This window comes from Uloborus diversus, chromosome 8 (assembly GCF_026930045.1).
Source record: "Uloborus diversus isolate 005 chromosome 8, Udiv.v.3.1, whole genome shotgun sequence".
In the NCBI taxonomy this organism is placed as follows: Eukaryota; Metazoa; Arthropoda; class Arachnida; order Araneae; family Uloboridae; genus Uloborus; species Uloborus diversus.
This window is the reverse complement of record NC_072738.1, coordinates 102,682,374-102,706,588: the sequence shown is the minus strand read 5'-3', so window position 1 is coordinate 102,706,588 and position 24,215 is coordinate 102,682,374. Positions and strand designations below refer to the sequence as shown.

The 24,215-nt window shown below is 35.3% G+C and overlaps 1 protein-coding gene across 1 annotated transcript in view; it reads right to left on the bottom strand.

Annotated features, from left to right (window-relative positions):
- The window catches only part of LOC129228518 (uncharacterized), a 144,686-nt gene that overhangs the window by 100,244 nt on the left and 20,227 nt on the right, over positions 1-24,215 (bottom strand). Inside the window, exons 3-5 of the mRNA XM_054863198.1 lie at positions 7,310-7,423; positions 6,533-6,634; positions 23-165 (exon numbers count right to left, since the gene is read on the bottom strand). Of these exons, the coding sequence (XP_054719173.1) occupies positions 23-165; positions 6,533-6,634; positions 7,310-7,423 (359 nt within the window). The remainder of the gene's footprint in view (positions 1-22; positions 166-6,532; positions 6,635-7,309; positions 7,424-24,215) is intronic.

The window sequence follows — 24,215 nt, the reverse complement described above, 5'->3', positions numbered from 1 at the left end:
CATATTGTGGAAGAATACTAACCTTTCTAAGTTTAACTTTTATATTTTCAGGAATGATACGAGTTACAATAGGCTCAATAGCATCCATTTTATTTGATGATACTGGAGCTGGAATCTGAACTGGAGTAGAATGTTTTTGTTCACTAGCACTAAAATCATCTTTTTCTGAAAATAAAAATGAAGAATTAAAAAAAAAACTCACATTAGGGAAAAACAAATCTAAAAATTTCTGCAGTGGAGCAATTTAAAAAAAAGATAGTAAAAACGATGAAATTAGAAAACCTTAACAGAGATAAACACCAAAATGTTCAATTAAATCTAAGAAAAATGTAACAGCAGTAGAAAATTTTATGATTTCTATCATGTCCATTACTTTCCAAAAAGAAAAAAAAATCTGCTTTACTAAGTGTAGCTGCAGGTTCGGCTCTTATTAATAGCTGATATGAGGCAGGGCTATGCTTAGGGGGTGGCAAACTGTGCAGCTGCACAGGGCCACCAAAATATTTTGAAGTTAAGGGGCCACTAAACTATTACAAGAGTATAAAATATTTCTGTGTGAAAAAGTATCTTTTTTCCAATTGTACAATAGAATAGGGAAGTATTCGATTTTCTAATTTTATTTTTATATGATAGAGTAACATACATGGACATCATCTGCAAAAAAAATTTTACGATACGACTAATACTTTTTTTTAAAATAATTTTTTAAAGTTCACGCACGAGTGACGTCATTTGCGTGTAAGTCCTTTGACTGACGTCACTGCCGCGCTGCGAGGCGGCGGGGTTGGCTAGGACAAAGAAGTGCTTGGCGATATTTGGGGGAAGGCGCGGGAAAACAAGAGCCTTCTAACAGCAGCGCGCATAAAAGGCTAGTGAAAATCCTTTGCTGTCTGTAGGGTTTAATGCATTCTGCGATTGTTTTTAATTTGATTTTCTTTGTCATGGCTAGTAGAATCAATTACAAGTATTGCTTCGTTCCTGATGCGTATCTACATCTAAAAAAACTCCTCACAAGCGATTTGTTATTGTTCCGTCCCAGCAGGATCTTCGAAAGAAGTGTTTTCAAGTGTGTTTATTAATTAAAATTTGAAAATGAAAATTTGCACTGCATTTTAATTAAAAACTATGTCAAGTGAGAAATACAGTTTGAAATATATGTTCACAACTGTTCGTAAATAAATGTTTAATAAGCATTTGAGATATTTTTTAAAAAATGCAAGTAAACAAAGGAATTTAAACCCTGCACAATAAACTTAAATAGAAAGTAATAGATGCATTACTATTTCCATTTTAATAACAGTGCAAAAACTATTAATACTTTCTTTTTAACATTCAAACTATCTTCAAATTTTAACTATTACAAATTGATAATTTAAAAATACATTTTCAGTTTATCACCAGAAGCGTTTCTATATATACAAGACCTTTCTCACATGCAAAAAGGTACTTATTTTATGAAATGAACACCATTTTCAAATTTATTATTTTTATCAAAAGAGCAAAAAAATATATTTTTCCTTTTTTTGCTAAGTTGCACAAAAACTCAAGGATAATTAACATGTATTAATGGATTTAAAACAATTTTCCACAAAAAAAAGCAGATCAACTGTTATTGAAAACAAAGCGAAAAAATTTCACGCAAAAACTACTCTAAAACTTAGTACTGGAATCACTTGCAGTAGGGTTGTTACAAAATGCGCGCCTCATTAAAAGCCGCCAAGTAAGAACTGGAATAGCGCTCTTACATTGTAATTTATACATTCAGATAAAAAAACCATCGACACACAAATGGAAATGATCAATCTTGATAAGGGAAACTAATGCGAATAATATGAACTGCAAATATAGACGGATATGTACGTACAATTTTAAAGACTAACAATGGTGAAACTTTGTTGTTTCACTCCCCGTACTTCTAGGACATTAAATCTCTCGTCCTTTCGAAAAAAGTCAAACACCATGAATGACTTTACTTGAGGAAGGTTATTGGATTGACCTTTCGTGAATCCTAGCTCCATGATGGAAAAAATGCTGGTTAAAGGCTTTAAAAAGGCTGAAAAAGACAGTGCTATTCACCTCCTGGTAGGCGCAACACGGCATGGAAATGGAGCTCTGATCGGAACAGGGAAATGACGTCAGTTGCTGACGTTTTAGGCCACACCTCTTTTTTTGCGCATCGCTCTTTAAAAAATTCATAAAAAATCAATCGTTGGTTTTAAAAATCCGGCCATGGTGAATTTTTGTATTTTGTAAGCCTGTCAACAATGTGCAATAGTTAAAATTGGAATATTTGATAGGTTGATACTTCCCTATTACAAAGTAAAGGCTTTTGAATCATTTTTGTTCAGAATTTATGACATTCTAAAATCCAGGGAAAAGTTTCTCCACTGTGTTTTTCTTGTGACTTTGCATGCGTCCTACCAGGCCCGACAAGAGGCCATGTCAGCCTAGCCGGAAACTAGGGGCACGGGCCTTGGGGAGGCCCTGTGACACTGACACAAAAAAAAGAAAGAAAAAGAGGGGGGGGAACTCTTGTTTTCCAGTAAGCAGTTTTGTTTTTGTTTTTCTCCCCCCCCCCCCTTTCTTTCCTTTTTTTCATTCATTTTTCTTATTTTGGGAGGCAGGAAGGGCCCGGTGACATAACTGACAAGGGGCCTGCCTTAGCTCTCTGCTGCTCTGTGTGCAACACAAAAGTTAATGAACTCAAATTCGGAAAAAAAATACTAGAACGTATTGACAATTAAAAGTACTTTGAGCTCCTAAGATTTCAGGCTTCCAGTGTGATAAAATTTCCCGTAATCTGAGCTTTAGCATGGCAATTATTTACGACAGAGAGAGTTTCAAACTCATTTTTCTATCCTTATTCGAAAGAATACCATCGAAAAAAAAACTTATTTTGAAAGAAAAAAATCTGTTCTTTCTTTCTAATGGTATTAACGAAAACAAGATGCGAGACGTCAAACTTGAGCTACAGCACTTTGAAAAAAAAGCTATTTTTCACTTGAATGGTTTTCATAGCTACTTTGGAGCACAATATCTTTCAGAAAATAGATATTTAAGCTCTGAAACTGCAACCCATTAAAAATAAGTATTTTTACATTGTAATCATGAAGTACAATCTTTCGAGTTATTTTTGTTCTGATTTTATGACAACCTAAAACCAAGGAAAAAATTTCCCCGCCGCGCTTTATCACAAGTTTACACCCGTGCTATAAAAAATCTAATGAGCTCCAAATTCCAAAACTATAACTATGTTTCAACAGTTAATTGTACTTTAAGCACCTAAAATTTCAGGCTTCCAGTGTGATAAAATTTTCTGTAAACTAAGTCTAAACTTTGCAATTTGGCACAAAAAGCTGATCCCCCATTTTGGATCACATTTTTCGAAGATCCTAGATCCTCAGAATTTGTATCTAGGAAGCTGAAAATTTGCATAGGATAGTTTAAAAGGCATCTCTACACCTCTATAAAATTTCATCCATATCGGAGATGGTCGAGCGGGGACCCATAGGTCATTTGACATGGAATGACTCTTCTATATTTGCTAGTAGTAAAAAAAAGTGAAAAAGCAGAAAAAGATCAATTTTTTTCATTTTTTTTCCCAACGTTGTTCTGAAGTTTAATTTCCAATTTCGTATTTCACCCCCCCCCCCCCGACTGAAAACAACACAATTTAAATACCAGTCATTATTTCATCAAGTACATTTTTTTCGGATTCCAAAAATTTTCTTTGCAACCATATTTCGTGTCATATTTTTTCAAATTAATTTTGTAATCTATATAAAAAAAAAAAACAAATATATGTGTATATATGTGTGTGTGTTCCCTATACAAATCCACAGTTTACGTCGGATCTGGACCAAATTTGGCAGGGAGGTACTTGAGCACCCGAGAACGAACGTAGGAAGGTTTTCAAACGCCAAAAAAGAACCGAACCGCTCGAATTTTAGGGTTTGAAAATGGCTCTTTCTACCTGAAATAATTATCAGATTTCTTTAATTTAGGTCCCATTTGAAGGCTGTGAAAAGCATCCATAGAGAGTTCCTTCATTTCCTCCCAATTTCAAAAGAAAGGCTGTAAAATCACCGGGGAAAAATTAAAAAGCACCGCTAAGCCTAATGGAAGAGAAATTTTAAATCGGAAAATTATCGTTTGTGCGATCTCATTTTATATTGATATTTGTTCAGAAGGTTGCCACATTTTTCTCGGTAGCGACTAAATAAAATTTTGTTTGTGTTTCGAGGTAAAAATTTCCCCTTTTGACTATTATTTGGCGATTTCTTTTCTCTTTTTTTTTAGGATTTTAGTTGTATTTATGGAGGATGATTATTATGTGTTGAATTTTTTCAGGAACTTTTCATTTGCCGTTTTCTTTCTTTGAGAATGATTGGTTTGACGAGAAATTTTGTAGCAGGGCCGTATGCAAGGAAATGGTTTTTGAACCACCTTGGTGTGAATGTTCGTATTTTATCATTCAGTAAAATTGGAATTTCAATCGGCAAATTAAGAATTTTGCCCCTCCAAAAATTTTAACTTGTCGTACTCCTGATTGAAATGAATAGAAAGAATCGGGACTTTGAAAACGACGTATAACTGCAAAAGACGTATAACAGAGAAACGTATTTTTTTTTTATTGCAGTAGTTTTTTTTTCCTTTCTTCTTTTTTAAAAGTATTTTGATTTTTTTTTAAAATTAGGATGAACCAGAGATAGATCAGAATGAAATTTGATCAATATAAGTAAAGGATTCAAGTTTCCTTTTTGCAATCCCTTCGACCGCTAATTGTGAAGTGATTTATTTTCATATGTGATAAATAAATCCTTTCATTTTTACCGTGTCCAAGCATCCCTCTTTTATGCAGCGCATGACCTTCACGTGAAAGGGAGGGCATTTCAGCGATCAAAGCCTCTGATTGGGCATCGCGATAACCGTCCATTGGTCATCGGAAGCTATTGTAGTAGACGGGGTCTTCTAAGATTTGGAAGAAACTTTGCCCGTTGATTGGGTGAGAGGAAGGTCCGACATCAGTTTCATTCATGTTTTTAATGCACAGGTAAAAGGAAAAAAATAAACTTTGAGAAAGGGAATGAAAAGAAAGAATTTAAACTTTGAGAAAGTAAAAAAAAAACTTTTTGGCAAATAAACAAACAAAAATCAGGGCCGTATACAAGGAAGTGGTTTATAGGGTTCAAACCCCCTCTGAAGTTTTTCATCCAACGAAATGCTTTCCATTATTTATTTATTTAATATTTTTATTTATTTTTAGAGACCAAAATAAAATTGTTATTATTATTATTTCAATTTTATTTGTGAAATGAAATTAGTATGACTGAAAAACTGTACACTCATTGTGTGTTTATGGTAGTTATTAAGAAATTCATTTATTATGTAACAATATGGGGTTTTATAAGAACATCCCCTCCTTCCATTAAGATAATTTATCGTAACAAAAATCAATGGAATACACATGAAACCAAATTTGATATAACATATAAATGTTTCAAAGAATGTGTTTGGTAACCCCCCCCCCCCCCCCCCCCCCGAAACAAAAGTTTGGTTACAGCCCTGTTTTATAGTGTTTTTTTTTCTTTCTCTCTCTCTATTTGAAGCCTGATTATTGAACATAGGTACTTGACAAACTTTTATTTTTGAGGTAGACCATGCAAAGCAGCTGGTTACTAATAAAAATCTCAAACTAACTTATACAGCTGGGAGACACACTACAGTGGGTTATGTTTTAGGAGAGAATAAATAAGTAACAAAAATGATTATTTATCGACTATTAAAACAAATTTCACACAGGGGCACTAAAACTCTAAACACGCTCCTGATATGAGATATGGCAGAAGGGCACACTCAACATTTTTTGAGATGGGCATCAATCAGACCCCTCCTAGACTTTTTAGAGCAATTAAAAGTAGTTTATTTTTTGGGTTGAGCTTGCCCTTTTCTTCTCAATTAGCACAGAGAACAATAAGATAAATGAATACCTTTGTGCTGAAAAATAAAGTAAGAAATAACGTCAGAAAGCACAAATTGCAGATTACTCTAGACACGTGTTTCAGCGTTACAAGGAATGCCTTTATCAATGCAAAAAGTAATAAGCTTATGGATGAAAAGACATCTGACAAAATCTTTTGTCGGATGTCTTTTCATCCATAAGCATAGTTAAAATAATACTAGATAGGTGGACTGAAAGCAGAGGAAATATTTCACTATGCTTATGGATGAAAAAGACATCCAACAAAATCTTTTGTCAGATGTCTTTTCATCCATAAGCATAGTTAAAATAATACTAGATAGGTGGACTGAAAGCAGAGGAAATATTTCACCATTTCCCTTTGCCCCACTATTTCCCTTTGCCCCATGTCCCCTATATAAAAATGGTGACTGTATTACAATTTTAGTATTAATGCAAAAAATAGGTCAATTTTTTTTTTTTTTTAATGCTTAAATTATTTACATAAGAATTAAAATATACAATTGGAGTTTGTACGAGAAACTAAAATGAAAAACCCACTTTTGCTTTTACCTTGTCTCATGTTTAATCCACTATGAAAATGTTTACTGGAATGCTCATTTCCTTTTCCAAACTGGAAAGAGGTTTCAGAAACAGTATGAATCCATTCATTATCTATTAATCCAGAAACAAAAAATATAACATTAAAGTAAATGAAATACTATGCAAAATTTGCTTTATACCATACGCATAATTCTAACTGTTTTATAGTAACTCATCTATTTCAACAAAGATTAAAAGCCTAGAATATAACTCCTATCTGCATGCATGAAACTTTAACAATGAAAAAACTTCAACACTTTTTAAGTAAAATATCAGTTAACTAAAAAAAAGCAAAACAGCAAATTTTCTCCAAAAAAAAAAACTCTTTTAAGTTATAACAAAAATGAAAGGAAAAAACAATTCAATAATAGAAAAGAAAATAACACAGCATGGAACATAAAATAACTGTCAAATGGTATATAAATTTAAAATTTAACCCAAAGTTCAAGTATTTTAAAATCTTTTAATCATCCAACTTTCTTCCTTTTTTAACTTTTCATTTTCCGTACTTCTTTTAACCAAGAAACTTAAAAAAAAAAAAAAAAAAAAAAGAGGTAGCAATTTTATACGCAAATTTATTGTTTTGTTAGTAGAACTTTTAGAACTGCTGTTTTCCAGTCACAGTGAAGTTACAAAACTGAAGTGAAATATTAAAGTCAATGAAACCCTCCCAAATTAAAATTATATAAACACAAAAAAACTTCACATTTATAATCCATAACCTATCATACTAAGAGAAAAAATTACATTTGTTTTCATCTTGTTTAACATTTGCTCCAATATGAAAGGCATTAGCAGAATATGTACTTTCTTTTTCCTTCTGCGAAAAAGCATGAGAAACAGGTAGAGTCCATCTGTCATCTAGTTCAAAAAAGAAAAAAAAAAAGAAAAGTCTTATTCTAGGCAGTTACAGTTTTTAGTGCAAAAGAATTTTTTAGTTCTTTAAAAGGACCATGTAAGTTTAGTTTTGAAGTTCTACAGAAAAATTAATCTGCTGCATATAACATTGCAAAAGAGAAAAAAAAATCCCAATCAACTAATGTTGTGGATCGGGTAAATACCCAGCGGGTAGGTAATTATTTTTTGGGTATTTACCCAAGGGCTAGGTAAATACCCAAAAACTGGGTATTTTATAAAAAAAAATGCAAAAATAAAATGGGGATTTTTTTTTAAAATCTAAATATGAAATAAATGGTAAAACTGATACGTACATATGTATTACACAGTTTATAATATTTTTTATTGAAAGACTCGATGAAATTATGAAAGAAACATATCGTGAACCAAAGGATCTATCTTTTCAATGTCATAATTGGAGAAGTATAAGCAATTCAATGATGTACTTCAGGATTTAAAATTCACAATCTAGGTTAGTCATATCCAAAATGAAAAAAAAAAGCATGGGGGATGTTTGGAAGAATAAACTGAGAAGTATATATATATATATATATATATAGAGAGAGAGAGAGAGAGACGTTCACCGCGTTTCAAAGCCACAGAGAAGTTCACCGCGTTTCGAAGCCAGTTTTAAACGATCGCACTGTATAAAGCGTTTACAAATCAAATGCGTGAAATAATTCTGAATTATTGTTTTATATCAGGAGGAAATATATCGTTACATTTACGCTGTTAATTTTGCTAAAATTACTCACTGCGGAATCAAAACACTACAAACGGTTACATTAACCAATGCGCCTCGTTATACACATAAAATTATACAGAGGCGCATCGGTTAATGTAATTGTTTTAATAAAAAGACACATCGTTTATACGACCAACAGAATGGATCATACGTTGGCATTTGATATTTTAGTTGAGGAGGAATAGAATTAGTCCAAAAAATCAGGAGACGTGAGATATTTGATGAGGTTACAGTGAAATAAAATCCCGTCATAAATTGATACAAACCATCCTTTAATGTAATCGCTTTAAAATAAAATCAAATCATTTATACGACACCTCCAAAGAGTATTTAAGGAAAATCGTGGCCGTCGGATTTTTTTTTTTTTTTTGAGTTTTCACTCGCTTTACATTTCTTATTACTCTTGATTTACTATATCAGTAAATAAATAAGTATATTTTTAATCTATACTCTTTATACGAAAGTTATTTTTCGTATTAGTGAATGCAAGAAAAAGATAGGCGATGTATGTAAGATTGCGTGCAAGTGTAAAATTTTGACGAAGTATTTTTGAGTTACTTTTTGAGGACCTGTGTCAGGTGAAGAGAGGGGAACACTTTACTTGTTACCTATCAACAAAAAAACATTGCACTGTAAAAATCTCTTCGCTGTCTTCTGTGCCGAAATCCGTGCGTTCTTAAACTAATGTTGAAAATGTTTTAGTGAAATGTTGAGTAAGTTTCCCTCAGCATCCGGACACTTGAATATTTCAGCAATTCGTACAATTTTATTCTCATGAATTCTTCCTCCATTTTGACGAATACTGAGATAGATCCGTTTGTTTTGAGCAGCTCTCTTTTCTGACAGAGCTGCGTCTGAATGAATATCTCCCCCGATCCTCGATGTTTGACCTGGTGTACTTATTTATTAGAGTATGTTATAAAAAAAGTATTTTTAAACGTTGACATGCACATTTAGGATGCGATGTATTTGCACCAGAAAAAATCATTTCTGTTATTATGTTTGAAAAATATTAAGGTTCAGCTAACAGGAACGAGCTTAAAAGTTTGAAGAAAAGGTAAAAAATGCCAATTTCCAAAATTTTTCTCAGAGTACAAATGTTTGAAACTCTTGTTTTAAAACCATTCAAATGTTTCATTTTAATTCTTTTCAGATGTCTTTATGATTAACTACTCCTTTACATGTTTAAGTGCGCGAATATACCGTATCTTTTCTTGAAATTAACCAAAAAATTGATTTTTAACCATTTTTTGTACATTGCAATATTTTACCTTTTATAGTCCAGTAATATATTTTCACAATAAATGTGCACTATGCGTCTCTTTGTTGGAAATGCAAATATATTTTATTGCATTAACAACTGAGAACCCACTACAAGTGGCTGCACTTCATGCTCCTTCCCATTAGGGGCGGATCCAGACAGAATTCTAGGAGGGGGCCATTTGGGAAAATACGATGCTTTGGAAAATTTTTGAATTTTACAAGTATCAATGTAACCCGCCTTTAACTAGAGCATTTTTTCTGGAATTTTCACTAAGTGTCGCGAGTTTAACATAGAGGTTGCAACCCCTTCCCAATACTTTTCCTCTTTTCTTAACAAACGTATGCATTTATCGTCTCCTCAAAGTGGTATTCCTGTTATCAGTACTGTGTTCTGGGGCGACTGTATGGGACTTTCTGATTTAAGAGGAAACAGATATGAGCCAACCGTAAGTACAATAGTAACTCCGAAGTCAAGGGGGCCCGGGGGTTTCTCCAAAGAAAAATTTTCGAATTTGTAGTTTTAAAATCGCATTTTAGACGATCTTTGGTAATGTTAGGAGAGATGAGGTTCGGTGGCGCTCCCCTGTCTATTTTTCGAAATATGTAGTATCTCTAAGAATGCAGTTTTAGACGATCTTTGATGATGTTAAAGGGAGTTAGAGGATTTAAGGGCCCATCTAAATAAATTTTTCTTATTTGTAATCTTAGAAATGCCTTTTGACTGTCTTTCGTAATATTAAGGGTTCGGGTGCGACCCCCCCCCCCCCCCGCCCATTTTTTGAAATTGTAACCTTAAAAACGCAAACATTATCTCCAATAATGTAAAGCAGAGGGAGGTCTGAGGTTTCTCCAGCGGATTTTTTTTTTTTTTTTTTTTGTTTTGTTTTTGCCATTGCAGAGTCAAAAATGCAATTTAATACGATCTTTTCGTGATCATGCATAGAGGAGAAATTCGCGGGCCCACACCAAGAAATTTTTCTAATTTGCAGTCTTAAAAGATGTATTATAATTATCTTTGGTAATGGTAGGGAGAAGAGGTTTGGAGCGCTCCCTTCGAAATTGTAGCTGTAAAAGAGGCTGATTTAGCCGATGTTTTGGTGATGTTAAGGGGAGGAGAGATTAAAAGGCCCACCTCAGGAAATTTTACCAATTTATAGACTTAAAAACGCATTCTAGATAATCTCAGATAAGGTTAAGTGTTAAAAAGATTCTCAGGTCCACTCCCAAAATTTTTTCAAAATTTAACTCTTTAAATTGCAAATATAGGCAATCCATGATTCGTGAGTAACTTTTAGAGGACCAGTAATTTTTCGAAATTGAAGCTCCTGAAACGTAATTCTTGAAGATTTTCAATGAAGTTAGGGATAGAGGAGTTCTCCCCCTGGAAATATTTTGAAACTCAAGCGCTTAAAACAAAATTTAGGCCGATCTTGAACGACGTTGGCGAAAAGGAGAGGTGGGGGACCCTTACATGGAAACGTTTACAAGTTATTTTTTAAAACGTGGTTTGTAGACGATCTTTGTTAATATTAACAAGAGAAGGAGGCGTGGTTTGGAGGGTCCCATATTAAAAAGGGAATGAAAAATAATTACATAGCACTGCATCATAAAACCAGGTTAAAACTTAAATCGAACTTGAACTTAATGTGCAATCATTAAATGTATAACTTTTTATCGGACACTTACTAATACATATCCCTTTTCTTTCCCCCATGGGGAGAGTAAACGCATCTAAGCAGACGAGCTCATTATGCTAAAGGAACCTAAATATTTGGTATATACTTGATATTTTTGAAATTTCCGGGGGGGGGGGGGGGGGGGGTTAACCATGCCCTTCTCTTGCATTTTTCCCATTCTTGTTAGACTTCACATGAATTACAAGTTTTTTTTTTCAGTGTAGACTAGTAAAGAGGTTTAAAAAATATACTTTAAACTTCCAACTTCCTCAGTGTGGTTTTATTGTTCCCCGGCGTTGTTTTTATATTCTTGTTAAACTTCGAGGAATAATAAGGATTTTTTTTATATTTAGCTCTAAAAAAGGTTTTTAGCTATCTTCGAAACCTTCTCAGTGTGACCATGGCCCCTCTCATTGTTTTCCTTAGGTGTATGAACCTGGTACTCAAGGAAATTTGCGTTAAGCGTAGTATCAGGTTTATTGATGTGTGGAGTAGATGTAAACGAGATTGGATTGCTAGGGATGGCCTACATCTGAGCTCTACAGGGGTCAAAATGGTTAGTAGTTTGGTTTTAGAGGCTTCAGAATCAAAAAACTAAGTTGGAATGGGGGGCATGGTTTAAGGAGCAGAATTCGAAAGGGTACTAACTATCGGGATTTTAGTAGAAACGGAAATAGGGTGGCTAATAAGAGAAAAGATTTTAACACTTGGGATTCAAACAATCGTGCAGCATTAAATAAAACTAAGATGGGCTTACTTAAGGTTTTTTATACAAATGCTCGTAGTATTAGGAACAAGATGGAAGAATTGAAAAGCATAATTATAGACGAGAGGTTGGATATTATTGGAGTTACCGAGACATGGGCTACCAAAAGTGATGATGATTTATTATCTTTTGCTGGGTATAATTTGTTTAGACAAGATAGAGCAGGTAAAAGAGGTGGTGGGGTTTTATTTTATGTCAGAGACACTTTAATTTGCAATGAATTGGTAATTAATGATAAACCTAATGAGATTGATATGATTTGGCTGGAGTTGATTAGTAATAAGGGCAAAAAACTACGTTTGGGGAATATTTATAGGCCACCCAACTTAAGCCAGGGTCAAGACGAACAGATGTTTAGTATTATTAGTGACATTTCTAGCAAGGGGTCAGTCATCATAATGGGAGATTTTAATTTTCCAGGAATTGATTGGAATAATTTTTACCATAGTAATAGCAGAGAAGAGGATTTTTTGAAAGTAATTGGTGACTGTTTCTTAGAACAAATTGTAACTCAGGGTACTCGACAGGACGCGATTTTAGATCTAGTTTTCTGCGACATGGAAGGCTCTGTTCAGGGGTTATGTGTAGGGGAACACATTGGAGATAGTGACCACAACAGTATTAGGTTTGGGATTAAATATGATATGCACAAAGTAGAGAATTTTAGGTTTGTGCCCAATTTCAGAAATACTGACTTTGTGGTACTTCGGCAGAGTTTGAAAGCAGTTTTTTCTTCTGGATTGGACAATAGCGATGTGAATCTTCAGTGGGCAGAGTTTAAGGAAAATCTAGCGAATACGGTTAGGGATCATGCTCCTTTTAGGAGAAAGGGTGTCAACACTAAAATTTGGCCAATGTGGTTCTCCAGGGAAACTAAAGACGCTCTAAATTACAAGCAAGCTGCTTTTCATAGGTTTAGAGAAACAGGTCACAGTGCAGATAGGCTCCAATATTGTAAGGCAAGGCGTAAATTTAAGTATTTGGTACGGATTCAGAAAAGAGAGTTGGAGCAAAGACTGGCAGATAACATAAACAGGAATCCCAAGAGGTTTTTTGCATACGCTAATTCGGGGAAAGTTCGAAATAATCATATTGGGCCACTGGTTGATGAGCACGGAATTTTAATTCAGGACGATAGTGATATTGCTAATGTTCTTAATAACTTTTTTCGAGTGTTTTTAACGATAACTGTATCTCAACAGTTGACACCAACAAGACACAAGCTATAGTACAGCTTGAGGACTTTGTATTTTCCAGGGATGACGTTTTACTTCATTTGAAAAAAATTAAAGAGACTAAGGCTCCGGGGCCAGATAATATTTATCTGAAAATTTTAGTTGAATGTGCAGAGGAATTAGCAGATGTAATCGCAAACATTTTCAATGCTTCTTATAATTCGGGGACAGTGCCAGAGGACTGGAAGCTGGCTAACATTACACCACTCTTCAAGAAAGGGTCTAAAGGGAGTGCGGGAAATTATAGACCTGTGAGTCTAACTTTGGTGGTTTGCAAAATTTTTGAAACATTGATGAAAATTAAGATAGTAAATTTTCTAGAGACTAATAATCTATTGACTAGTTTTCAGTATGGTTTTAGGAAAGGTAAATCTTGTGCAACTAATTTATTACATTTCTATGACAAAGTTACCATGACTTTGGACAATAAGAAGCCTGTAGATGTTGTTTACATTGATTTTCAAAAAGCTTTCGATAAGGTACCGCATGTTGCTCTACTTAGCAAATTAGCTGATATAGGAATAGGAGGGAAAACTTTCATTTGGGTAAAAAATTGGCTGACTGGAAGGAAACAAAGAGTAGTTGTAAGGGAAATTATTCTAATTGGAGTGAGGTCTTAAGCGGGGTTCCTCAAGGATCAGTGTTAGGGCCTGTTTTGTTCATTGTCTTTATGAACGATATTCACAAAAATATTTCTGGGAACATGAATTGTTTTGCTGATGATGTCAAAGTTATGGGGACTGTAGAAAATGAAGAACAAGCAAATCAGCTGCAAGAGGATCTAGATCATATTACGGAGTGGGCTGATAAATGGGGTATAGCTGTTAATGTTGGGAAATGTCACGTGCTACATTTAGAGCATGGAAATAAGTGTACAAGTTATTATTTGCAAGGTTCAGTCATTAGTCAGGCAGACAAAGTTACTGATCTGGGGGTCCTAATAAGTCAGGATTTAAAGTTTAGCCAACAGTGCAGCATTGCTAGTAACAAGGCCAATAAGATACTTGGGTTTATCAATAGATCTCTTTCAAATAAATCTAAAGAAGTTCTTCTGCCCTTATATAGAAGTTTGGTAAGACCCCATTTGGAGTATGCTGTTCAGTTTTGGTCTCCTTATCTTAAGAAAGACATTAATGTATTGGAAAGGGTTCAAAGGCGGGCTACAAGGCTAATAAGTGGACTTTCCCACTTAGATTATGATTCCAGGCTTAGAAGGCTAAAAATGTACAGTCTTGAGCAAAGAAGAGACCGAGGGGACATGATTCAGCTGTTTAAATTTATTAAAACGAAAGATGTTACGGGGCTAAAGTTTAGCACTGAAAACAGGACAAGGGGTCATTGTTTTAAGCTATTTAAATCTCAGGCTAACATGGATATTAGGAAAAATTATTATTTTAGCAGGGTAGTGGAACCTTGGAACAGCTTACCGGAAGAGGTGGTAATGAGCAAAGGAGTAGACAGTTTTAAGAGGGCCATTGATCTTCACTGGGGATTGTAAATTGACTAGGACCAGTCTAGCTGGGCCCAGAGCCTGTTGCTGGTCGTCACTTTTGTATTTGTATTGTATTTGTATTAGACTTAGTATGTATCGTAAGGGAAATGTTTTGCATTTTTGCTCAAAAAAAGGGTATTTTAACTACTTTGGAAATTTTCTCGGTGGGGGCCATGGCCCCTATGGCCCCCTCCCTGGATATGCCCATGCTTCCCATCCACCCAATGAAGAAGGATAGTCATTACAGGACTTAAATTTACCCTTACTATACGATTTTAAACTAATTTCAATTTTTGGACAAGGGTTTGAAGTTAGACTTATGATTCAAATTGGTTATTATATTCGTAAGAATAAAGTACTACATGAAATACACCGCCAGCTCATTCATTCCATCCGAGGACTGCAGTTTCTCGCTTATTAGCACTTCCTATGCCGGGCTGATGAGTGCTAATAAGCACGAAACTGCAGTCCTCGAATGGAATGACTGCACTGGCGGTGTATTTCATGTATTTCTGCCATATCTCTGGTTATAGGGCGGTAACTTACTGAATAATAAAGTACTAGTTATAAATCTATCTTTTGTGCCTTTTGCCTCTAATGCCTTTCTCTAAATTAACTCCTTCATATTTTGACTATCATAGGGTTTGTCAACAGATGCATGTACATTTTCGACTCGGAACGTCCACTTTCCTATGTATTTACCTATGTATTGATAGGTGCAAAAAAAAGTTTTGGGAATGCAATTTCAGCTACTGTGAAAACGTAATTTACATATAATTCCGGGGGGGGGGGGGGTTATACACAAATACATAAAATACAAATGCTTAAAACTTTTATTCTAATACCACTCAAATGCTTCCTTATAAAATTCTATTCGCATGTCATGATTATTAACATTCCATTACAGTTTTTAGTTCACTCGTAACTCGTGAAGTTTCGTAAAATTGTCCAAAAAATGGCTTTTTCTGCCCATTGCAATATTTTTTTTATGGTCCAGTTATGATTTTTTCGCAATAAATGTCGATTATGCAGCTCGTTGTTGAAAATATTTATATTACAAGTGCATTAACAACCCCGAAATCCCAACAAGGAGGTGGCTGCATTTCGTATTCTATCCTGCTCTTCACATCCACCCAGTCAAGTTATTTACATATTTACAATTACGGTATGACTTTAAAAACGTTTCTACTTTTGAATACAGGTTTGAAGTTGGACTTAGAGTCAGATTTAGTATTGATGATCACGAGTATAATGTTTTTCTTATAAATCCACTTGTGTTTTCCCCGAGTTCTACAACAAAACTTTTCCAGAAGAGGCCCTGGACTTTCCTCATCCCCTTAATGTCATCTCAGATAGCATAAAATTTCCTTTCTTTTTCAACTTTTATTTGTGCAAATTTCTAGAGGAGCATTCGATTCTTAAATATCGCTTGAAATTGATTACAATTCAAACGACTCAGGAAGGAACCTCAACCCCACATCAGCAAACGTTATCCCCAAAACGCTTCGAAAATTGCGTTTTTGACAACAATTTTGCAAGTTTCTACGGGAGGGTCCTGACCCCCTCACCATTATCCGAATATATTTTTACCTACCAATGTGATTATCTACTCAGCTTTATATGAGGTTATTTGTCTCAGTATGGTTTTTGCTACTCCAGACTGAGGAGCACAAAGCTTGAGCGCAGTCTGCAATCTCTGGATACTGTAACTGAGCTTTTCGGTGTTTGCTTGCCGCATTAGCTCCAGGTATGGGGTGGAAATTTGTAGCTTTATATCCGTTCGGGGTGCTTATGGCCATTCCACCATGTGCGGTACAGTCCAAATCAATAAGTTCACTAACATTTTGTTATAGATCTTAATAGTTTAATTAAACAGGAGTAAGCACATTTTTTAAATCTTTACATGTGATATAAAGATACTCCTGACACGGTACTATTTTTATTAAATGACTTCGTTGCTTAAATTTTACTTTATTTGCATGCGTCAAGTGCGGGACATCCAAAGTCAACCTCTTGTTGTATGGTATGTGTATTTCTTAACTTTTTGTGCTATTAATACTAGAAAGTCGCCCGTCAAGGTACGACGGGTGAAAATTGCATCTACTCTTCTACATTTGAACAAAGCAATTGCCTGTTTGATGATATTTTGATAGTTGAAATTTTAACCCTAACTCCAGTGGATTAACCCTAAACTCCAGTGGATAGCGTTAGTTTTCAACCACTTTTTTAATTCTTCATTCCCTTAAAATGACTACTTTACCAGTAAAACAAGTAAGTTACCGGATCGAATTCAGCCTTGTCGCAATAACGCCTTTCCATACATGTTAAACATTACGAAAACGTATTATCAAAATATCATGCCATGGTACTAGTTTGATTGTTGAAACTTGCGGGTTACTCGATCATTGGCTATTATTTATATGAGGATAGCAATGGCGAAAAAAATTGTAGGTTTTGAAAGCTAAAGTTCTAATGTAAAGGAAACATACCTTATTTGTTGAGAAATAATAATTTTAACCGTAGAAAAAAAAATGTATATGGCCTGGCCATTCCACTGAAAACTCAATTTGTCCCGCGTGGGATAATTCCTATATTTCTTTTTAAAAAATAATTTCACAGTGTAATGACAAAATTTTTTGCTTAAGAAGTCACACGTTTGTGATTCCTTGAGCAACAAAATTTTGTTCATTTTCCTTTTAAATTATTATTTTTAATGAAATGTATGAAGCGTGATGCGCAGGAAAAAATTGCCGTTTTTCCGTGGAATGAGGCCCTTATAGTGTTTTCAGACCTTTAAATTTTATTTGCGAAAAAGTATTTATATTCTTCAGTATACTACATTAATTTTCTTCATAAGTAAAAAGCCTAATACGCATTTAAAATCTTGAATTCTTTAGGAAAGGATGAGAAACCCCTTGAGGAGAAACTTTGATATTGTTTAAATATGGGTGTCTACCCCTTTCAGAGTGATGCCTCCTCCCCCCCCCCTCTCCAAAAATCAAGAGTGCCAGCAAAAATGAAGAAAAAGACCCTCCAAAACAGTAGCTCCCCATTTGGACCTAGGTTACCCCTCCCCCTTGCTGGAATTCTAGATCCGACACTGCATGTATGATATCCTAATTGCTATTTTCAGCGACTTTTGCAACTTTCTTCCAACAGATTACAAAAAATATTAATTGTGTTTCTAATTTATGCCTCCAATAATGAAAGCCCTACACAAATACGACTAGACTGAACTCGCAAAGTAGGAGCTGCAGTCTCTGGCATAAGGCAGCTGAAAAGGTAAAGTCTAGACCAGTACTTTTGTGCCAGAAAAGTATACAATTTCTAGATAGCATCGTAAAACAAGGGAAATTAAGGACAATAACAAACAAAAGTTTCTGTCATGTTGCTACATGCTTAGTTTATTGATACAAACTTTGCATCTGTATTTTAGAAAACAATATATGACTACTTGGCTTAAAACATAAGTTTCTTAACACCGAAAGAAAATTATTAGATTTTTTTTTTTTTGGAACGTCCCAGAAAATATTTTTCGTTTTGTAACACTAAACACAAGGAGGGGACACATGGATCAGCTTCCACATTGGACCGCGGACCGTAGGTTGGGTCCCACTGCCTGACAGATCCACTAGCGTAGGATCTGTCCAATGAAACATCTGTCATGATCTTTCGGAAATATCATATCAAAGTATGAAAGATATTTTGATTCATATTTTCATCTTCAAAATTTTCATCTTTTTCCATTTGTCTGTATGAGAAAGACCGAATATTTAAGTGAATCATCGGTGAAATTCGACACTCTCCAATTTTGTTTTTTTACGGTAACAAATATCTACAAGTAATACTTAATTATATCTTTCTTTGTTTACTGCATTGCTGGTTCAGATGAATAAAGGCAAGAAGTTTCTTGGTGCTAGCTGCTCCTTTTTTGTGGGGCTAATTGTTCCTTGGAACAACTTGACCCCACAAGAAAGTAACAACTAGGCCCACACGCACATGTTCTCAAAAAGTCAAATTTTAAGTTAGATAACGAAACGTAAATCCTTTCAGCGAAGTATATTAGGATGCACAATCTATGTTTTCATAAAAACACCTACCTAAGAACTAAATACTATCGATTAAAAAACGTGAGAAAGACCAAAAAGGTAAAAAAACGAAAAAATTTACAAAAGTAGATCAGGGGTGCACGTACTCAGCTTTTAATATACTGGACGCCACTAGCCGGACTAATATGGCCACCATCGGTGCGCTGCAGCTTCGCATTTCACCAGGTATTGACTAAACATACTTATCTTTTTTCTTCATTGAGCTATTTCAAAGGGAACAATTTACCCGTAGAACGTTTAGCCCCGCTTTCCCCTACTTGGTTTGGTTTATTGACAACATACATTTCGAGTTCGTGTACTCGGTCACACAGGACCCGTTTATGAACTCACGACCAATATGACAGATAGCACAATACAGGGACATAGTGTAGGACAGAATTAACAGCACAGAGAAGGAAGTTACAACCAGGGCAACGGGCGGGAATCGAACCCACCACCTCAGGATTACAACAATGAGGCGCCAACCAACTGCGCTACCAATGCAGTTTCCCGTACTTATTGGATCTAGTTCAGCCTTGTCAAAACAAAGCACTTCTCTGCTTCTCAAACGTTGCCAAAAATTGTTATCAAATTAATAAATAAAGTTACTGAATTTTAAGTGCTCAAACAATGAATAATGCCGGCTCGCATGCCATGGGGCGATTCTCATTCTCTGTTACGTCAGAGTATAACCCGATTACTGATTTTGGTAGAGCCCCTATCTTCTTTACTAATAATAAAGCTGAAAGTCTCTCTGTCCGGATCTCTCTATGTCCGGATCTCTGTCTGTCAGGATCTATGTGACGCGCATAGCGCCTAGACCGTTCGGCCGATTTTCATGAAATTTGGCACAAAGTTAGTTTGTAGCATGGGGGTGTGCACCTCGAAGTGATTTTGCGAAAATGCAATAACGTTCTTTTCCTGTTCCAATTTTAAGAACAAAATCATCATAAGATTGACGAGTAAATTACGAAATTATCATAACGTGGAACTGTAACATGGGCACAAGCCAATTGACGAGAAAAATTCACCATACATTATTTGTAAATATGCAGGCGAACCAAAAGACCTTTTAATTTTCTATTAAGGGCAAAGCCGTGCGGTTACCACTAGTATATATATACAGTAGCCTTAGTCTATATAGTGGCCTCAGAATTTGGTTATTATATATTTACTAGAAAGTCGCTCGTCAAGGTATGATGGGTGAAAATTGCTTTTACATTTGAACGAATGCATTGCCTGTTTGGTGATAGTTTGATAGATGAAATTTTAACCCTTTCAAGCTTGTGAGTTAATTATTTCTGCTCTGGCAAAAGACCTGAATTTTTAGATTTAAAAAAAAAATCCTAAAATAAGAGTGACACATTACAAAGTAGTACATACCTAATACGTTATATAATACTTCAAATTTTAGATCAGAAAATAATTAGCCAGAGACATTTATTATTTGCCAATCTCGTCGAAAAAACGTTACTTCAAAATTTGACTTGAGAAAAGCCTTGAACATTCACACAAACACATAGAGTAAAGTAATTACATTGAGAGGCCTCGATTCACTAAGAAATTGAAGTCACCAGTTGTTGCACCGCTGTATCCTAAGATCCTTAGCTTCTTGCTAAATATCTTAAGATGCATTTTTATTCAAAACATTCCATTACTGAATCTCATCGCTTTTTTGAAATTGCATTAAAATATGAATTAAAATGCAAAACGAATCCGGCAGTTACTTTATTTGGTCCCTACGCGAGATTGGAGAAAACCATTCTCGCAAAGCGACCATGTTATCATAACCATCATTGCACCGCTGTATCCCAAAATTCCGACTTCAGTTTAATCTGCTTTTTACCATAGACAGCCTCTCTGTGTAAATTTCTTTACTTTATGCACAAAAAGCAGAAATGATACGCAATTGTAGCTATAGACAAGTTGAAATGATGCACTAAATACCTAATTGGGTTGAGGAAAGCCTTTGAACAGGGAATTAAAAATTTATTACTTGTAATTTGTTCAATTAAAAATTTATTACTTGTGATTTGTTCAACTTTGAAACTTTGAACCAATTCAATCTTCAGCAGAAAAATCAGCACTTTCGATGGAGATATAATGTTAATGTGTGCAAGTATTTTTTTATCCCCATATTAGGGAATTTATGTGAAAATTGTGTCTTAACCCCCTCTAAGGGGTGTTTTGGCTCCATAGCGGGGCGAAAACTATCTTATGGGAATTTCTGAGCTCCAAAGGACCTCTGTGCAAAATTTGGAACAAATCCGACGTAAACTGTTGATTTGTATAATTATAAGAAGCATTCAAACACACACACAAATAAATCTCCATTTTTAGACTCGTAAATAGATAGATTACGTATCCAATATACTACGCTGACAACATTTACGCTTCGTTACCTAACCTCTACAATTTGCTTTTTAAAAGACATGTGCTTTTGAGACTAGTTGTTTCCCTTTTCTCTAGGGTCAGTTGTCCCGAGGAACAAATTTCCCCAGAAAAAAGGAGCAATTTGTCCCATTATAGCGCGAATCATTAACAAGAAACATCGAACATAAATAGTACCAGAGACAGAAAATTTAAATTGATATCGCACAAAGGGTGAGGTCTATTGATTTATTTGCGTTGTATTAGAGCTAATAATTCAACGACAAACATGCAAGCAGGGGCGTGCACAGAAATTTCGGGGGCCGTCACAAATGACTTTTCCGGACCCTCTCCATATTGTTTACCCCTATATTTCATTCCTAGTTTTAATAATATTGGGCCCCCCTCAAGCTCTGGCCCGGACCAACATGTGTCCCCCCCCCCCCCACAAGCTGTGCACACTCTTGCATGCTTGGGTGTATCTCTGGAAACATATGGTTGATCTACCCATTACAACAGCTTTAAATGTTGGATTTGGACTTTTTGCCCTCGGTATAGAGTCTATGTAGGTGAGAAATGGTTACAGTGAGACAACAGCAATATATTTTATGTTTAGATATTTTTAGTCTGGTAAAACTTTTGAACAGTCAGGTCGACGTACTGTGAACAATAATACACTCCTGTTTGTGAAAATTGCAACACAATGAAGGGCGCATCATAGTTGAATGATATTTAATACACAGTTGAGTGGTAATGGTACAAATAAATGATTACATTTTCAAACCAAACAAACAATAAAAAGAGATAGAAATTAGTATTTCGTGTGGCTTCCATGCGCTGCAATAAGAGCTGCTACACGACTCAGCATGGAGTGAAATAAAGTTTTAATATCTGCCTGAGGAAGAGTATTCCATATTGTTTGTATGCGCAACCAAAGTTCGTCTATCGAAGCAACAGGATGAGGATCTCGAGCGAGACATTGCCCAACGAAATCCCACACATGTTCAATCGGTGACATATCCAGGGAATATGCAGGCCAAGGAAGAAGCTGTACTTGCTGCGAATCAAGGTAGGATTTGACAGTCCTGGCGACATGTGGGCGGGCATTATCCTGCTGAAATACAGCCCCTGGCAATCTTTGCAGGAAAGGAATAGCTTGGAGCTGTAAAACTTCGTTTATGTATCGGGTACTGTTCAAACTGCCCACAATTCGTAGCAATTGTGATCAAATTTGCTCAAATTTTGCTTTCCTTCGTCAAAGAGGCATAGTAAAAGTTCACTTAACGTTTACTCTAACATATATTCACCGATAATCATACACGCCTCGCTACTGATAGACATCGGTAAACGATATTTATCCGCGTTCTCATTCCTAATGTAATGTAATATAAAATTAACTTTATTCAAATTAGAATAACTTCTCAACTCTTTCGGCACGTGTAAAGTTTCAGTTTTAGGTTGGCATCCTTTGATGCCCAATCATATGCAAATGAGGCAAGTATAAATAGTGAACGATTCCAATCGTTCTCTCTCTCTTCTTTTGTGTTCGTCAGCCTCTTGTGAGTTAGGTCCGATAGGTGTTGGGGAGTTGCGAACTCCGCCTCCACTTATGGCCGGGTTTTATTCTTAAGAACTTATTTTTGTTAGTTATATTTATTTTAGTTACTATTGACCAATAAATTCTTGGTAAGATTTTAACAAGTTTCCAATGTTCATTTCTTCACATTAATATTTGATTCTGCACCTTCCACTGTGTGATATTATCTCTGCTTGTATAAGCATGTAACATTGTTGACTGACTTACGAAATTTAGCCCTTCGGCTTTTCGTTTAAACATCGTAAGTTATCATAAGGGTTATGGGCCCAGCCCTACCCAATTGTATCATAACAATTACGTGTTCAGTATCATGATGTATTAAGATGTTTTCGAATTGTCAGCAGAGTAGAGTATTAGACTTCGTGTTTTTGTGATGAAATGGAATGTTGTAACTGACTTGTCTTTTTGCTGAATCGGTAGATGACAAGTGTTTGGAAATCTTTTCAAATTGTTTTCCCCGCATCGGCGTTGAATGAAAACTGTGAAAATAGAAGCTTTTCTTTTGCCTTTTGGAAATTTGTATCGAATCTTTAAGCCATGTGTAGTGTAAACTTTTCTCAGACGTTTCGTTTGCATTTTATGGGGGGATATAGTTGGTTTGATGTTAGGCAGAATAGTGGCTGCTAAATTCAGCGGAAGACCTGGACTTGTTCCAGGGGGGGGAAGCTGTAACAGTTGCACTATTTAGGTTTTTTTTCGGGGATATTTTGAGATTTTGTTGGTTGTTTTTTTGAAATTAGGTTTTTTTTATTTTTTGGCGGTTTTTCGTGTTCTTATCAATCATGGCATCCCAGAGTGTTCCAATCGAAAAATTAAGGTCTGACAACTATGTGAGTTGGTCATCTGATATTAAATTTGTCCTAATGGAACGAGGGTTATGGAAGATTGTAGATGGAATTGAAAAAGAACCTTTTTCTAATGATGAAAAAAAGGCTACTGAGCAAGAGATTCGTAATTTTCAAAATCGACAGGATGTGGCTCTATCCATAATTTATTTAAATTTGGAGAAAAATTTCAAAAAGATAATAGAAAATCAGGTCTACGCGGCTGATGCCTGGAAGGCTTTGAAAGATCACTTCTTTCCTGACAATCGTTGTCAGCACATGACATTGTTTTCAGAGTTATCCCAATGTCGTATAAAAGAGGGAGAGTCGATAAATCTTTTCGCTGCCCGGACTCGGCAAATTTTCGAAAGAATTAAGGCTATAGACGCGAATTTTTCTGAAAATTATCTGATTTTTCAAATTTTGCGTCATTTGCCCTCAGAATTCGACAATATTTGTCAAGTTATTCTTAGAACTACTGCACAGGAATTCACATTTAATAAAGTAGTCAGCGAACTTATTGCCGAGGAATCGCGAACTCGACTAAAAGATGAGGACGATAAAATTATCGGCAGGGCTAACTTTGTAAAGAAACCGGGTAATTTTGACAAGAAAGGAGTAAAAGGGAAACTAATTTGTTTTAACTGTAATAAACCCGGCCACAAGCGGAATGTGTGTCAATTTAAGAGGCTTGACAAGG